The sequence below is a fragment of the Oncorhynchus keta genome, chromosome 35, assembly GCF_023373465.1.
Source record: "Oncorhynchus keta strain PuntledgeMale-10-30-2019 chromosome 35, Oket_V2, whole genome shotgun sequence".
NCBI classification, from domain to species: domain Eukaryota; kingdom Metazoa; phylum Chordata; class Actinopteri; order Salmoniformes; family Salmonidae; genus Oncorhynchus; species Oncorhynchus keta.
In genome coordinates this window covers 27,000,684-27,019,484 of record NC_068455.1, presented here as the reverse complement: position 1 = coordinate 27,019,484, position 18,801 = coordinate 27,000,684, and the positions used below count along the sequence as shown (strand labels likewise).

General features: G+C 41.3%; 1 protein-coding gene across 2 annotated transcripts; it reads left to right on the top strand.

The window, feature by feature from the left end:
• Positions 1-3,088: 3,088 nt before the first annotated feature.
• On the top strand, positions 3,089-18,009 carry LOC118368216 (BAG family molecular chaperone regulator 5-like). 2 transcript variants are annotated; one of them, XM_035752110.2, is made up of 3 exons: positions 3,089-3,269; positions 12,551-13,393; positions 13,528-18,009. In XM_035752110.2, the coding sequence occupies exons 1-3, from the start codon at positions 3,247-3,249 to the stop codon at positions 14,063-14,065; spliced, it is 1,404 nt and encodes a 467-aa protein (XP_035608003.1). In that variant the 5' UTR covers positions 3,089-3,246; the 3' UTR covers positions 14,066-18,009. The 2 variants fall into 2 exon arrangements, with proteins under 2 accessions (XP_035608003.1, XP_035608002.1); XM_035752109.2 differs by lacking the exon at positions 3,089-3,269 and adding an exon at positions 5,630-5,857.
• The last annotated feature ends 792 nt before the right edge of the window (positions 18,010-18,801 follow it).

Genomic DNA, 18,801 nt, shown 5'->3' with positions numbered 1-18,801 from the left:
CTCTTGATGGTTTCATCATTGTGCTTGATGGTTTTTGCGAGTGCACTTGAAGAAACTTTAAAAGTTCTTGAAATTTTCCAGATTGACTGACCTTCATTACTTAACGTAATGATGGAATGTCGTTTCTCTTTGTTTTATTTGAGCTGTTCTTGCCATAATATGGACTTGGTCTTTCACCAAATAGGGCTATCTTTTGTATACCAACCCTACCTTGTCACAACACAGCTAATTGGCTCAAACGCATTAAGAAGGAAAGAATTTCCACAATTTAACTGTAAACAAGGCACACCTGTTAATTGAAAGGCATTCCAGGTGACTACTTCATAAAGCAGGTTGAGAGAATGCCAAGAGTGTGCAAAGTTGTTATATGGAATGATGTAGTAACCAAAAAAGTGTTAAACAAATCAAAATATAATCTATATTTGAGCTTCTTCAAAGTAGCCAACACTTTATTTGCCTTGATGTGTTTTTTCATAGTTTTGATGTCTTCACTATTATTCTGCAATGTAGAAAATAGTAAAAAAATAAAGAAAAACCCTTGGATTAATAGGTGTGTCCAAACTTTTGACTGGTACTGTAAGTATTCACACCCTTGAGTCAATACTTTGTAGAAGCCCCTTTGGCAGTGATTACAGCTGTGAGTCTTTCTGGGTAAGTCTAAGAGCTTTCACACCTGGATTGTGCAACATTTACCCATTATTATTTTTCAAATTATTCAAGCTCTGTCAAACTGTTTGATGATCATTGCTAGACAATAATTTTCAGGTCTTGCCATAGAGTTTCAGATTTAAGTCAAAACTGTAGCTTGGCCACTCAGGAACATTCACTGTCTTCTTGGTAAGCAACTCCAGTATAGATTTGGCCTTTTGTTTTAGGTTATTGTCCTGCTGAAAGGTGAGTTCATTTCCCAGTGCCTGGTGGAAAGCAGACTGAACCAGGTTTTCCTCTAGGATTTTGCCTGTGCTTAGCTCTATTCCATTTATTTTTTATCCTTTAAAATGTGCCAGTCCTTAATGATTACAGGCATACCCATGAACATGCTTGAAAATATGGAGAATGGTACTATGTCATGTGTTGTATTTGCCATAAAACATAACATTTTGTATTCAGGACTAAACGTTAATTGCTTTGCCAAAAAGTATTGAGTATTGATACATACAAAATCATACAAAATGTTATTGTTTGTGGAATTGCTTTAACCACTGTAGTATATTGTCTATTGGTGAAAACAAGATCACATTTTTTTCATGAAATTGTTATACAATAAAATATTTCCATTATCATCTATTAAATGTTGAATAGGCCAGATATAGGCCAGATACCTCCATCCACTCATTGTAAAATAATAATTTTATCTTAATTAGGATCCATCTATTGTTCCAAGTTGGAGTAGTATGCTGAGTAAAGTTGTGTTTATATATTCGTTTCCAATAATGGAGGACTCACATCTTAATAAAAAATCTATACCATCAAAACTCTTAGGAAAATCAAACCAAAAACTTTCACATTTTTGAATAAAATATTGTAAGCATTTTAACTTGATGGTACCATTCATTGGATCAGTCAATTGCATTCAGACCACCTTCCTCAATAGACTTTACAATATCCCCTTTTCTTAAATAATTATGTTTATTGTTCCATATAACTTTGAAATGGGCTATTTTTCTTGATTAACTTGTCAGGGATAGCTAAGAAATAGAATTAATATTTTTGTCATGATAGACTATAGAGTATAGTAATAAAATATGTCAAAAAAAATATACATCCCTTTGTAGTCAACTATTGAGAATAGTTATAAATGATTCTGTGTATTAGGTTTTCCCGTGAACTTTAAATACTTTCCCATAAACTTAATATTGTTATTACAATACATAAATACCTTACTTAACTGGTACGTTATGAACAGTAATCAGAGGGTGATCATGAATAGCCATTCATTAAAATGTGTCATATTTAAATGTAAACCAGAAGCTTTTTTTTAACAATTTTTATAATAATAATGTTTAATACTGCTGGAATCTGTGCTGTATTCTTGAGGAATAGACATTTAAAGGTTGGATGTTCGGACTAGCCTTTATAAGGAATTCATGAACATTAATAGTGAGCTGCGACTCAAATTCCTCTCTTCACTTTAAATCTATTTATACCATCATGTAACATTCCAATCACCTTTACACATTTTTCACCAAAACCCCCAAAAACATCATCATTAATCATGTCTGTAATAATAGGTCCAGGACAAGACTAATGTTGTTATGTATAGACCTGTCTTCAAGGAATCCAGATGAGTGTTACTTATTATATGTGGCATGTCCTCTTTCATTCTGTTAGCAATCACATGGGTAAACACATTGCAATCTACATTAAGTAATGTCTCAGGGCACAGATTGTCTATATAGTGTATATCTTGTCTTTACCAGGTTTAGGTATAAGAGTTAGGTATCAACAAGTGCAGACTGCTGAGGGGCGGACGGCTCATAATAATTGCTGGAACTTAGTATTATTGCCGGAATGGAGTGAATGGAATGGTATGTTTGCTACCATTCCATTAACTCCATTCCGACCATTATTATGAGCCATCCTCCCCCCAGCAGCCTCCACTGGTAGAAACCCTTGTTTCATAGTTGGCGTTAGACCGCGTTCAAAATAACTGGGAACTCGGAAATCTGACTTCCGTGCATTCAGGACAACTGAAAAGAAGAGGGCAAAAACGAGCTCCAACTGGGAAAAATCGTTTTGAAGGGTCATCCAAGTCCAAATTCAAAGCGGAAACTCGGGCATCTGTCTGGAGCTCCGACTGTCCGACTCGAAGTTAGTGTTAGTTCGTGTGCGTGACTACTGAGCTATAGGTGTGGCCAACTTGCAAAGATACCACGTGACTGAGGACGGTCCACGTACTTCCTGCATTACAATTAGGTTGGACGAACAACGTATAACACCGATTCAACAATGCTCTCTGATTACTTTGTCAAATTATTTAACAGAACCCTTTGTCTGCGGCAGCACTAGTGTAATAGTAGCTGTTTGCATTGTCCGCATGTGTATCGAATTAAACGCCTAACAAGCCTGTTCATATTCAAAATTGTGGTCATTACGATCCCGCTTGGCCAGCATGTCACGCCCGGGACGTTATTCCCATTACAACCCCCTGTTAAAATGTCTTGCTAGCCAGCTAGTAAGCTATCTACACCTCAGTTTGTGGTTGTGCGTTGTAATGTTTAGTATTGTATCCATCTCTTCACTACTATGGCTGTACGTTGGTTATGCAGGTAAGAATACGGGCATGTAAGCTTATCACATATTCCGTACAGTTTATTATGTGTATTTATTATCTAATTTATTTATTTACCTAGCACCGTTTGGATTTCTACGACGTTAGCTAGCCTACATTTAGCTTGTACATAAAATACAAAAAAATGTTGACGCCACATTGATGATTTCATTAATATATGTGGATTTATTGCACTTCGGCTGACATTATGGTGTCAGTCAGGGGACCAGTGACTGGGAGTCCCTTGTTAACCAGCAGTGTCCCTGGCCCACAAAGAGGCTTCATTGTCCTCCAACAACTGGGGCCCCGTTGGAACTACAAAAAGTAGTATTTCCTTTCCCTCTTCATTTACTGATTCGAATTTCGAAATGGCTGGGCAAGTGAAAGCCATCTGGTGGAGCCCTTGCGTTTACCAGTGTCCAATTTTGGCATCAGTGATTACTGAAGAAGGAAAGTGCACTTTTTAAAAGGAATTTGAATGGGGCCCTGTGACTTTTAAATGTAGACTCGGCAATATGAAAGTGCTGCAACTTCTTGCTCACAACTACATGAACTTGTCCAATAAGAAAATGTAGTTGGCTGTATTGTACTACTGAACACGACCCATGATTATGAACTGTTCTAAGGGGGGGGAAAGACCTCAAATTGAGGTCTAATAGGCCTGTAGATTATCCTTTTGAGATAGGGGTTAGCTATAAGGCCACAGTTAGTGATGTAGTTGCAGAAAAATAGGTGGCTTAAGCTGACCGTGGTGCATTTACCCTCCACTGTACCACCGGTCATAGTGTTTACAAATATGACCATTGGCCAGGGTCACACCATCTCACATTCAGTAGGCAGCCAATGAAGACACCCAGGGCCTATTCAGGCTCAACATGTTACAAATATTGGCTAAATATGTAATTACCATAAAAACATTTTTTTAAAGCCATACAATTAGCATTTTCTTACTTCCACTTGCGCTACAACCCGCACTGCAGCTATAATGAATGAGTAGGAAAGTGTATCTATAGGCTTGCACTGTTATTATTAGCGGCTTGAGTCTTATTTTCATTTATTTAATATATATCTAGGAATATTTAACTTTCTCTGTTCACACTTGTGAGAACATGAATTTCTGCATGAGGCAGAAATATTGCGGTGCGACTTGAGTTAAGCTATCACCAGGAAGACATTGTCCCTTTTTGGTCAATATCAACTAAAGAAGGGGAGAGTGGAGGGACATTTAGAGGCGAACCCAGAGTCTGCTGCCTTCCGCTGAGACTGACCATCAGATGCAAGCACCATCAGCCCAGTAAAATAAAAAGCTAATTATTTAAATGTATTCTCACTCGGCTGTGCCTCACAAGTAATACAACAACAGATCTATTACCGGTGAAATCATAGAGCCAATCTCAATTTTTTTTTAAAAATTGAATATAAAAAATGGCAGGGCAATTCATGCAAAGCCAATAGGCGTCGATAATGTATTGGGCATATAGTCTACTGCATGGACCACATTGGTACAGTACTGTTTTTAATAGGTTAATGTTGCATAGGCTTACGTTTTTTAAGTCATGTTAAAAAAAATCTTAGCGGTAGATATCAGCTTGCATTTTGACTCAGTAAGCTTGACTTTGCAGTAGTCACCAACCTTTTCTAATGTATTTTCTGTGAAGGAATACTATAGTTGCATCCGCCTGATTACTCTTGAAGCAAAACAGCGGACTTTCAATATGAAACTCAAGTGAAAGTGTTTAAAATGCAAATATTTTGATGGTTTGCATTTTGAAAATGCAGATTTCTAAACTCTAAAGCGACCCCTGCATAAGTAGGGGACCCAGGTTATTGGTTTATTCAGTGGCCAACCATCCTCCACAGTCCCCACGAACACCGTTGCCAGTTGTTGGTTATGAATCATTGCCAAATTTCCAGATTGTACATGTCATGGCTGACCATCACTAAATTATTTTTGTCTGTTCTAGGGCTATACACTTCTGTCTGAATATTATGTCATGTTATATTCTCATGAGTTTAAGCCCCTGAACTAATCAATTTTGTGCATAGGCAGGCTTATCTCTCAAATACTCTTCATGGATATGGAAGTTGGCAATGCATGATACAGTTGTGAAAATGTAATCTTTGTCATAGTGGTATTCTAGCAGCAGCAGTTGGTCTCAACTTGCTGCCAGGTGCCAATTAGAGAAATTATTTTGTAGTTCAATGTAAATATAATGTATTTTTAATTGGGTTTAATAGTGATTACAAGTTACAACGTATCATGTTGACAATAGCAGACTATCAAACTGCTTAAATATGGCCACGATCCCGTTTTACAGTTCACTGAAGCCTAGTTTATGACGCGCGTGAACAAACCCTCTGAATTGGTGCTTGGGAGGGGCGACAAAGCACGCAGTGCTTAATGCTGTACGACAGTACTGTACAGAGGTGAATCAGCCATTGAAAACGAAATAGCCGGCATAGCTACATAAAGACAAACAATATTAATTTGGATTACACACTACAGCGCGTACGATCATAGTTGGTTAGCTGATGGAAACGGACATCTTTAGAAATGTGCGCAAAAGTCTTTGGCGCTTTGAAAAGGTGAGACATTGCTGGCGTTTGTTACATTGAATCAGGAAACTAGCAACTGGCAGATTGAAAATGCGTTTTGTTTGAGCACTGCAAGCCTAAATTATTAGAGTGTCTGCTTACAATGACAATGCTTAAAGCCCTTTTGTAGGTATGTAGAACTATTATGTATGAACAGTATTTATTAGCTCAGTGGGTTGCTACGCGTTTGCTACGCGTTATTGCTCAATGCAACTGTTTTTGCACTCGAACGCTTTTTGGAGAATGGGGTCTCTCAGACAAGGAGCATCACCATACACTATGTTAATCAATTCTAGACCACAGGTATCAATAGATAAATACACTACGTAAACGTAGAAGTCAAGTTGGTGGCCCAAAGGAGACATCGATTTTGATGTGTTCTTTCGGAACGCGTTCTCTGTCAGGCAATTTTTTATTTGTAAGCTCTTGTCCTCACAGGTAGCCTTGCCCCATTGTGTCCAGAAAAGGGGCATTCGCTGGTAGCATTATGGATTGGAGCCCTCTCTAAAACCAGGATGCCATAACAATATCTGTCTACTCCCTACACATCTGGGAGGCTTGACTAGCCATTTTAGTTTTATTTAGGCTCCTTGCTCGTCCTAAACTGACAACTAAATTAAATGTAGGCAGTTTTATTCAACGTTCCAAGCATAAACAATGTTTTTGGTGGTTGTGTAATGTGTAATCATGCACTCCTGTCAATAGGACTTTGTTATGAAAGTCTACTTGTCAATTGAGTGGATTCAGCCCATGGTCGTCACCATTCTTTTAGATAGAAGTACAATAGCAACACAGTATTGTCTGAGATGGTCTTTCTAACTATTGTATCTCATATTAAAGGCCCAATGCAGCTATTTATGGGTAACAATTAAGTTCCTCATTATAATGGATGTCCATTATAATGAGGTTTGAGCAAAAATTCTTGATTGAGAAACAGTTTAACTTGACTGACTTGGAGTGGTCTGAGTGGGGATGGGGAAAAATAAAAACTAGCGGTTATGGCAGAGAGGTTTGGAAACCTCTTTGTTATTGCTCAATGCAACTGTTTTTATATCAATGTCGTATCACAATTTCACATCTCCCTTTCTGGTTAACAATTAAGTATCTTACTGTTATATTTTTCCATTTTTAAAATGTACAAAAATTGCCTGTCACCAGAACCTGAGGTTCCCATCCATGCAAACAGGCTGATTCGAAGGTCCTGTGTAGATTGTTTTTCAACCAGCAACTATCAGGAAATAACACTGATCAAATAGTTTCACAACTTTTACAGTGTTAGTTTCATTACCTGTTGTACAATATGACATAAAACACATTTAAAAAAAAAGAATTTTGACTGCAATTGGCCTTTAATTCAAAAGACAAGTAACCTAGTGGCTAAGTGTCTGATTCTCCCATGAGGCCTGTTGTCTTTAATTTTTCTGTTAACTCTCAGTTACAGGCTGCTTGTTGTCCTTTCTGACAAATGTGTGCGAATAGGGTAATACTACAGACCCTAGGCCTAAATTGTCTCAACCTTTTCCAATGGCTCCCCTGAAGGCAACACTAAAGATTTAGGCTAAAGACCAAGGGGGGTGCAAAGTACGGCCCGCCGGGCACTTCAAATTCTTTTACACACCTCTTTTCTCCTCAATTTTGTAGTATCCAATTGGTAGTTACAGTCTTGTCCCATCGCTGCAACTCCAGTATGGACTCGGGAGAGGCGGAGCGTCAACCGAAACACGATCCAGCCAAGCTGCACTGCTTCTTGACACAATGTCCACTTAACCCGGAAGCCAGCCACAGCAATGTGTCGGAGGAAACACCTGACGACTGTGTCAGCGTGCATTGTGCCTGGCCCACCACAGGAGTCGCTAGAGCGTGATGGGACAAGGAAATCTCTGCCTGCCAAACCCTCTCCTAACCCGGACGATGCTGGGCCCATTGTGCGCCGCCTCATGGGTCTCCCAGTCACGGACAGCTGTGACACAGCCTGGGATAGAATCCGGGTCTGTAGTGACACAGGAGGCCCCCGCAAATTGATAAAAAAAATGTAAAAAACAATTGCCCACACCTGCTATAAACTGTCTCACCGACAGTATTTTAGGCTTCTAATTTGGGTTTATTTTCTGAATGGTATTGCAATGTTACCAATAGTCCGAATTAAAACATTTCTGTCTGAATATGGCTTAAATGGACCCTAGTAACCCCATAATGACTACTCAATCCAGACTCTTTCTCACCATAATCCCCTTTGGAAAATCCCCAACATACAGTTACGCACTGGGTGCATTCATATATTCACTTTGGAGTGCCAGAGTTCAGATTGTCCATTTGTAAATTCAGAGTGTTTTGTTCTCGGACTGTTCAGAGCACACATTGGACTCTCTGGCTGGAGAGTAGGGTTGATCCGAGCGTTCTGACCTCACAACTGCAGTCAAGCACCCAAGCTAACTGGCTAGCTACTTTCAGACATAAATGAGAACACCTCACTCTGACCATGTTACTCGCCCCAGCAGGGCTGGTTAGGCGGTTTTTATGTCTAGAGCGTTGGTGACTGTAACTGTGCTACTGGCAACCATTAAATTAAAATTAATTGCTGACGTTTACTGACCCCGGTCGGATGTTGCTCGTTTGTAAATTTAATCAGTTATTCTGAAATTGGAGTAGATAGACCGAGTGAGTTTACAAACTTCATCTTTAAGAATGAGAAGAATGCCCTGTATATTGTGACATCACAGACACATCACTGTGGAACAGCAGCAGTAAATATTTTGAGAGCCTCCCAATCTGCTGTGTCTGGAGCCTGGATGCCGATGGCACAGAATTTAGGCTACTGGTGTGTTCTCTTACCGGAGCCAGCTTGATATTATTAATTCCCTCTGGAGTTTTTGTAAGTAGTGATGTTGACTATTTGATACAATTAGGCCAACAGTCATCTTTGAGTGAGGGAATTAATTCTGTGGGGTGCCCTTTTTTTGTCAGGTCAGACTTTCTCTGACCTAACTCGATTATGGTTATTTCTGACCTGGGGTGTTAAGACAGCTTTGTTGTCGTTGCAGTAATTAGACTTAGTTCAGTGGTGTTCATTAGACAGTGTTGGACAGCTGAAATAGTAGCCGGCACTGAGCCTAGATCTATAGCCTACGTTCAGTAATGAGTTGAATGATTGTCATGCTCGTGTTGTCATTGAAAGTTGAATTAATTTATTGCATGTTTTTAGGACATGCCTGCATGGTTCTTGTTGGTGAAGCGTTCACTAACAAATTAGGATTGTACACTTCCAGTAGCTCATTGGAGGAAATAAGTGGACAAAGGCTGCTTGTTCAAGTTTTTTTTACAATTTTGTCAAATATAATAAATAGTTTACAAAATAGTGAAATATTAAAGTTATCCTTTATAGATAAAACTATAATACAATATTCAAATGTTGTCCACCTAATCAAATGATCTGAGAATGAATCTGCTATTGCTAGCTAGCACTGCAGTGCACAGTTGAACAGTTTTGAACAAGTTAATTTCTTTAAAAAATGAAGGAGAAGCAAGAGAGATATTTAGTTGTATTTTTTTCACTTAGCTTAGTGAATGCAGCTTGCTAGTTTAGCCTACTCAAACAGAGAGGGATGCTATGTTAGCTAGCTAGTTATGGCTATCCAACACTGGTACTCTTCCAAGTCAAGAAAGCTTTTGGTTTTATTGATAAAAGATGCTGCCGAAGAGGATGGCTGACGTTTTACATGCTCCTAACCAACTGTGCTCTTTTTTTTTGTGTTTTTTTGTGTTTAACTTATTTTGTACATAATGTTGCTGCTACAGTCTCTTATGACCGAAAATCACTTCAGGACATCAGAACAGTGATTACTTACCATGAACTGGAAGAAGCTTTTTCCTTTAACGAGATGGATATACTGCTCTTCCGGGAACAGGACCAAATCCCTGTCATTTGCATGAAGAAAAGACTGAGAAAAAGGGGGCGCAGGTCAGGCTGCCTTCTGAGAATCTGTAGGCGAGCGAGAACTCTCACTGCCACCCGTTCTACTGGCTAACATGCAATTATTGGAAAATAAAATTGGTGACTTACAATTATCCTACCAACGGGACATTAAGAAATGTAATATCATATGTTCACCGAGTCGTGGCTGAACGACGACACGGATAATATAGAGCTGGCATGATTTTCTATGCACCGGCAGAACAGAGAAGAAGCTATGTCTGGTAAGATGAGGGGTGGGGGTGTGTGTCTATTTGTCAATAACAGCTGGTGCGCAATGTCTAATATTAAAGAAGTCTCAAGGTATTGCTCGCCTGAGGTAGAGTACCTTATGATAAGCTGTAGACCACACCATCTACCAAGAGAGTTCTCATCCTTATTATTCGTAGCCGTCTATTTACCACCCCAGACCGATGCTGGCACTAAGACCGGACTCAAAAAGTTGTTTAAGGCCATAAGCAAACAAGAAAATGTTAATCCAGAAGCGACGCTCCTAGTGGCTGGGGACTTTAATGTAGGCAAACGTAAATCAGTTTTACAAAAATTTTACCAGCATGTCACGTGCAACCAGAGGGGGAAAAAAAAACTCCAGACCACCTTTACTCCACACACACAGATGCATACAAAGCTCTCCCCCGCCCTCCATTTGGCAAATCTGGCCATAATTCTAAACTCCTGATTCCTGCTTACAAGCAAAAACTAAAGCAGGAAGTACCAGTGACATCAACATCTCCCTCAATGTGAGTAAGACAAAGGAGCTGATCGTGGACTACAGGAAAAGGCGGGCCGAACAGGCCCCCATTAACATTTGATGGGGCTGTAGAGGAGTGGGTCGAGAGTTTCAAGTTCCTTGGTGTCCACATCGCCAACAAATTATCATGGTCCAAACACACCAAGGCAGTTTTGAAGAGGGCACGACAAAACCTTTTCCCCCTCAGACTGAAAAGATATGGCATGGGTCCCCAGATCCTCAATGTTCTACAACTGCACCATCGAGAGCATCCTGACCGATTGCATCACCGCCTGGTATGGCAACTGCTCGGCATCTGACCGTAAGGCGCTACAGAGGGTAGTGCGTACGGCCCAGTACATCACTGGGGCCAAGCTTCCTGCCATCCAGGACATATATAATAGGCGGTGTCAGAGGAAAGCCCATAAAACTGTCAGAGACTCCAGTCACCCAAGTCATGCTGTTTTCTCTGCTACTGCACGACAAGCTCCTTAACAGCATCTACCCTCCAAGCCATAAGACAAAACAATTAGTGAGCTGAACAATTAGTCAGCACAATGAACAATTAGCTGAACAATTAGTCAAATGGCCACCGGACTATTTTAAATTGACATTGTTACTTTTTATAATTTTATTTTTTACTTTTAGTTTATTTGGTAAATGTTTTCTTAACTCTTGAACTGCACTGTTGGTTAAGGGCTTGTATGTAAGCATTTCACGGTAAGGTCAAAACTTGTTGTATTCGGTTTGATCTGAAACTGCTTGCTGTGGCTATACACTACTACATGATTGTAGTGGGTTTACTAACGTGTTAGTTCTGGTAGCTATGTTGACGTTAGCTAATATGGTGACAGCAGTTATGATATGAAGGTTTGGCCTGGTCACAGACCGCTGATGTGTTGTGCACTGAACTCTACAAGTGAAGGAAAAAGGTGAGAGGAGGCTAGCATGTAGATGCGTGAAGGAATTATACAACGATCAAAGGGATCATGCTGTTTGTATGTGGCTGCTATGAAAGTGAACTGTGTTTGTGTGTGATCAGGGGTGTCTTCGTTCCGCTGATTCTGTTGAAAAACGTTTCTTCAACGGAAACAAACAAAACGAGGATAAACATACCAGAATTTGTCCAATAGAAACTCTCATTTGCAACTGTTGGACTAATGATTACACCCTAGATCAGCTAGATGCAGGCAAGAGTGTGCAAAGCGGTATTGAATGTGTCAATGTCTGTCACATTTCTCTCAACATATGTACGTACCCATGTTGTAAACTTTCAATCATAGGCTAGATTGTAGCAACCTCATGATGGGTGTAGGGACAATTCGAGTATCATGTAGTAACCTAAACCTAGCCGTGTTACATTGCGTTGGGTGAATGCAATATGAATGACAGTCATGCTCATAAAAAAATATATTGTCCTCATCTTAAAATGCACCGACCGCCACTGCCTTAGGACAACATTTACATAATGGAAACAAGGACACCTGGCATTGGAATTGGACAAGCCTCATACTGGAGCTTTGTTTTTTTCTTAATATTTTCCTATTTTAAGGATGAACAATTAAAATATATATATATATATTATACACACACAGTACCAGTCAAAAGTTTGGACACCTACTCATTCAAGGGTTTTTCTTTATTTTTGCTATTTTCCACCTTGCAGAATAATAGTGAAGACATCAAAACCTATGAAGTAACCCATATGGAATCATGTAGTAACCAAAAAAGTAAAAATATATTTGAGATTCTTCAAAGCAGCCACCCTTTGCCTTGATGACAGCTTTGTACACTCTTGGCATTCTCTCAACCAGTTTCATGAGGTGGTCACCTGGAATGCAATTTCAATTAACAAGTGTGCCTTGTTAAAAGTTCATTTGTGTAATTTATTTCCTTAATGTGTTTGAACCAATCAGACTGTAGATCAAATGTGTTTTTAGCTTTGAACTTTTGTTAATGTATTAGTGCTGTGCCTTATTTACAGCCTGTTTGGGAAGCCCTTTGATGGTGGGAAGAGGATGGACAATGGCAGCCAGCAGCAGCACCCAGCCATGAATAGGCTCTATGAGGTCCAGCGCGAGGTTCAGTCTCTGGGCCCTCAAGTGTGCACCTTCAGCGGGCTAAAGAACGAGCGGGAGTACCGGCGGCTGGAGCGCGAGCTGACCCAGCTGCTCCTGGAAGTGGACCAGGTGGACACGGAGGGCAGGGCAGATCTACAGGGGGCACGCAAGAGAGCAGCCCAAGAAGTAGAGGGGCTGTTGCGCTACCTGGAAGAGAACGCCACCCACCCGTCCCGCCTGGCCATCGAGGAGCTGAGCAGGGAGGCCCAGAGGCTGGTGGAGCAGGGTGTGGTGGAGCCTCAGCAGGCTGGGGGCACAGCAGAGATCAGTGATGAGCTGGTGGATGCCGTGCAGGAGCTGATACTGAGGCTCACCCAGGTAAAGACAGGAGGGAGGGTGCCCCTCCGCAAGGCTCGCTACCGGGCCCTGACACGACTGTGTGCCGTGCAGGACGTGATCGAGGGTCGCACGCGCCAGCAGACCCTTCCCCTTTCGGAAGACACACATGTGGCCGTGCAGAGGATCAACCAGGTGATGGTGCAGGTGAGTGGGGCACGCAGCCAGCTGGTGGCACTGCTGATGGGGCTGAGTGGGAGGGATAGCTGTGCCCACCTCTCCCGTGTGCTCACTGAGCTCCTAGTGGAGCTGGATGCCCTGGACGTGTCGGGGAACGCAGCGGTCAGAAACTACCGGAAACAGGTGGTGGAGGAGATCAACAGCCTGCTCAAACACCTGGACCTGGAGGGAGAGGGAGACGATACGCGCAGGTACTCAGCTTTACTAGAATTACAAACGCTCTGGAGTAATAATACAGAAGGGAAATACAGTATGCATGTGTTTACATGCTTTCAGATATAACTTGGCTCAAAAATGTGATTGTGTTGTATATATCTTTCCTCAGGTATGACTTGGGGCAAAATGACTCTATCCGTCAGATTGAGGCGGTGCGTGGTCGGGTGGGCCAGCTGCAGGGGGAGGTCCTTCGACACTGTGGGGTGGGTGACCTCTTCAGGCCCAAGCCTGAGCTCCAGAGTCTCCTCACACATCTGGACCAGGTAGACACAGCCCGTAACCCCTGTATCCGTGAAGCCCGGCGGCGTGCCGTGCTGGAGGTCCAGGCTGTCATCACCTTCCTGGACCTCCGTGAGGCCCTGATCTGCCGCCAGCCCAGCCCCAACGAGCCCTCACAACACAGGGCTGTGTGGATAGTCCTGGGCAGCCTGTCAGACCTCCAGGCCCAGGTACTCTGCTTCAATGGCAAGCAGACCGACAAGAGCTACAGGCTGCTGGAGGAGCTTCTGACCAAACAGCTGCTGGCTCTGGATGCAGTTGACCCACAGGGCGATGAGATGACCAAGGTGGCCCGCAAGCAAGCAGTCAAGTTTGCCCAGAACATCCTCAGCTTTCTGGACATGAAGACAGATGAGTGGGAATACTGATCCACTGGAAAAGACTGGACGTAGCTGTAGGATGCCCTATGGAATTGTATATAAACTGGTGCATCATCACTCTAAGAGAGTTGGGGTGTGTAAATATAGTCTAAATCCCAGAATGCACGGAAGCAGCGCTTTTCTCTCTTTGTCATTGTTGCTGGCCTGTGGGGGGTGGGGGGAACAACCCAATAACATTTTTGTGAAATAGAATTTGGAGAATAGTGTTCTGACATACAATGTGCTTTTTAAGGTTTACAGAGCATCTTTTTGAAATCTACTGTATGTGTGTGCGTTTTGATCAGTGTTGTTGTTGGGTTGTGGTTGCAAAGCCTGTGGCCAAAAGCACTGAAGCCTGTTATAGTGGTGGTCAGAGTAGTTAAGATAGTCACTTCGTCTGTTTTTCAAATGCAGGAGTGGGACTAGAGTAATTACATCTCGATGGTATCCATGTTTAGCTTGATTACTTTGGAGGTCAGTTGTAAATTTACTCAGCCAAATGATGTACATGATGTCTCAAAATACTTCTTTACTGAGATGAACCGAGTTTACATCAGTACTGTGAGACAAGATCTTCCTCTGTTCATGTTGCTTCTCCACTTCCATTTGCTCTGTGTCTCTTCCTGGTAATGCTTTAATCAACACTTCTGGGGCAAACTACCCTAACCCTGGACGTACACAACTGTTTCTGGTAACCATTCAGATTACAAATGAAAAGGGAGAGATTCTTTACGGCTTTAACCACTGTCCTACAATAATGAGAAGAAGGATGTAGAGTTAAAGGGCCTGTGAAAACATTTGTCAATAGGATGGTATGTTATTAAAGACCTTGTATAGAATGAACATTTGTGGACACTATAATTGCCCTGTTTGTAATTTGTAGCTGAATGTTGAATGTGTGTTTGCGAGGCTAGTGAAGGGGGAAAACAGTGTGAAGGTGGTTTAGGTTTCATTTTTGTCTGTGACTTTCTATTGTCAGAGGAATGTGTCTGAGAGCCCCGTAGAGGGTCACTGATTTGGTGTTGCGTGTATTATTATAGCTGGTGACAGTGTTCACAGTGGACAGAGCAGTCTAAAACCTCTGCAGAGTTGCAGCAGAGTTAGGAAGCTATTAGTTAAAAAGCCCAAATCTGTGCCTTTCTTTTCATCATATTTTTCACCATCCCGAGCACTTACACTCTGAGATGTGCACTTTTTACTGATTCTCAGCGCTGCACCTGACAGCACTTTGTAAGCTGACCATGGAATGTCTGGCAGATAGTGCATAGGGCTAACAAAGCTTGAACAGTCCTCGGATAGCCCCCACAGAACTCGCACACTCTCAAAATGATAGAGGTTATTCAAACCTTCTCTGCTGCTATAGAAAAACACATGGCATACAAACAGGGAAATCCAGCATCACAATCATGGGTCATCTGAAGTGAGATTATTCGATTACACTTGTGTTCAGTGTGGCCCTCATGCAATGGAGGGGTGTTCACACAGCAAGCGTAATGCTCTCTCAAACTAACCAATACAAAATAAGGTACCATTCTGTCAATTTTTGTTGATTTGAAGTAATGTTCTTTGCCAATAACCATACAATATCTTTCCTTCCTAGGCATATACAGTGCATTCGGAAAGTATTCAGACCCTTGACTTTTTCAGCCTTATTCTAAAAAGGATTACATTGTTTTTTTCATCGTCAATCTACACACAAGACCCCATAATGACAAAGCAAAAACAGGTTTTTAGACGGTTTTGCAAATGTATATAAAAGTATTCAGACCCTTTATTTACATTTACATTTAAGTCATTTAGCAGACGCTCTTATCCAGAGCGACTTACAAATTGGTGCATTCACCTTATGACATCCAGTAGAACAGTCACTTTACAAAAGTACTCAGTACTTTGAAGTACTTTTGGCAGCCATTACAGCCATGATTCTTCTTCGGTATGATGCTACAAGCTTGGCACACCTGTATTTGGGGAGTTTCTACCATCCGTCTCTGCAGATCCTCTCAAGCTCTGTCAGTTTGGATGGAGAGCGTCGCTGCACATCTCTTTTCAGGTCTCCAGAGATGTTCGATTGGGTTCAAATCCGGGCTCTGGCTGGGCCACTCAAGGACATTGAGGTGTGTCCTTAAGCCACTCCTGCATTGTCTTGGCTGTGTGCTTCGGGTCATTGTTCTGTTGGAAGGTGAACCTTTGTCCCAGTCGAAGGTCCTGAGGAGGTTTTCATCAAGGGTCTCTCTCTACTTAGCTCCGTTCATCTTTCCCTCGATCCTGACTAGTCCCAGTCCCTGAAAAACATCCACACAGCATGATGATGCTGCCACCACCATGCTTCACTGTAGGGATGGTGCCAGGTTTCCTCCAGACGTGACACTTGGCTTTCAGGCCAAAGAGTTCAATCTTGGTTTCATCAGACCAGAGATTCTTGTTTCTCATGGTCTGAGTCCTTTTGGTGCCTTTTGGCAAACTCCAAGTGAGCTGTCATGTGCCTTTTACTGGGTGGCTTCTGTCTGGCCACTCCACCATAAAGGCCTAATTACTTCTGGAGTGCTGCAGAGATGGTTGTCCTTCTGGAGAGTTCTCCCATCTCCACAGAAGTACTATGGAGCTCTGTCAGAGTGACCATCGGGTTCTTGGTCACCCCTGACCAAGGCCCTTCTTCCATGATTGCTCAGTTTGGCCGGGCGGCCAGATCTAGGAAGAGTCTTGGTGGTTCCCAATGTCTTCCATTTAAGAATTATGGGGACCTTCAATGCTGCAGAATTTTTTTGGTACACCTCACCAGATCTGTGCCTCGACACAATCATGTCTCGGAACTCTACGGACAATTCCTTTGACCTCATGGCTTGGTTTTTGCTCTGACTTGCACTGTCAACTGTGGGACATTTTTATATAGACATGTGTGCCTTTCCAAATAATGCCCAATCAATTTAATTTAACACAGGTGGTCTCCAAGTTGTAGAAACATCTCAAGGATGATCAATGGAAATAGGATGCACCTGAGCTCAATTTCAAGTCTCATAGCAAAGGGTCTAAATACAGACGTAAATAAGGTATTTCTGTTTTTATATATATTTATATATTTGAAAACATGTCTAAACCTATTCACTTCTTCATTGTGGTGTGTTGTGTGTAGATTGAGGAAAAAATATAATTAATACATTTTAGAATAAGGCTAACAACAAAATGTGGAAAAGGGTAAGGGGTCTGAATACTTTCCGAATGCACTGTACATCGTGGTGAATTTACTAAGATATCTATAGTATCTTCAGTATATTATTGTTTGTTGCTCTATCAATGCGGTCTGTTGTGTTGGATGGGAAACCCCTGTGTGAAGGGGTCATTTGTCAGCCAAACCCCTTTTTAAGAGTAGAAGGCCAGATCATAGGCTAACACTATCTGTTCTAATTCTAGTCCTCTTTCTCTGTGTAGCGGACATGAGTCAGTCATGGTTGCTCATGGTAACGTGATGAGGTAGCCTTGCCTGCAACTTCATTATCAGTGTCAGCTGTCGGGCCCAACTTTGCAAAAATAGAACAGTGCTCTTATCTGAAAGTAGTGCTTTCTATCTGAACTATATATGCATCAGTTACATCCATGTGAACATGACTTTGGTGTTGGTTGAGCAAACAACAAATTACATACAATTTTAGGGGTAGAATGTACAATTTTGTCAAAAAACAATGTTTTATTTATTACTTACCAAAGCTGATTTTTTTTTTTACATTTATTTTTAAATCTATATTTTGTTATATATAGCACATATTTTATCTTAGCTTTATCTTGGCCAGGTCGCAATTGTAAATGAGAACTTGTTCTCAACTTGTCTACCTGGTTAAATAAAGGTGAAATAAAATAAATACATTTTGGGTTTCTCACTGTGTGGAACATTTTTTTTTGCCTACTTTGCATATGGCAGCAATGTGTCTTAAGGTACAGTATTAAATGTTTTAATTTGACTATCTGTTTCTCCAGTCTCCTTTGACTAAGTTGATTGTGGCAGACTTTGCTGTGTTTTTCATACAAGATGCACGTGTACAAAAGCACACTGAGGTTGAAATGATGTGTGAGTGCTTCAATAATAGGTTTGTTAGACCTTTTATTACCCTCTTTATTTTGGAGGGGGATGTCCTGAGTCTATTTGTGTAAAGACATTTTTTCCCCTTAATTTTATTTCTGGATTGTGCTTTCATATGCACGTGACAGCACTATCATATGAGTAGACAGGTAAAAAAAAAAAACTGGAATCTGTTAACCTTCAAGAAGAAATATAATAACTATTAATAAACAACTTAATTATTTATTAATCTAACTAAATCAAATTTTATTTGTCACATGCGCCGAATGCAACGGGTGAAATGCTTACAAGCCCTTAACCAACAATTCAGTTTTAAGAAAATACCTAAAGCAATTAAGAGAGACGAATATTAAAGGGCAGCAGTAAATCACAATAGCGGGGCTAGATACAGGGGGTACCGGTACAGAGTCAATGTTTGGGGGCACCGGTAATTGAGGTAATATGTACATGTAGGTAGGGTTATTAAAGTGACCATGCATAGATAATAAGAGAGTAGCAGCAGTGTGGACAGGGGGGGCAATGCATTTCATTAGCTGTTCAGGAGTCTTATGGCTTGGAGGTAGAAGCTGTTTAGGAGCCTCTTGGACCTAGACTTGGTGCTCCAGTACCGCTTCCCGTGCGGTAGCAGAGAGAACAGTCTATGACTAAGGTGGTTGGAGTCTTTGACAATTTT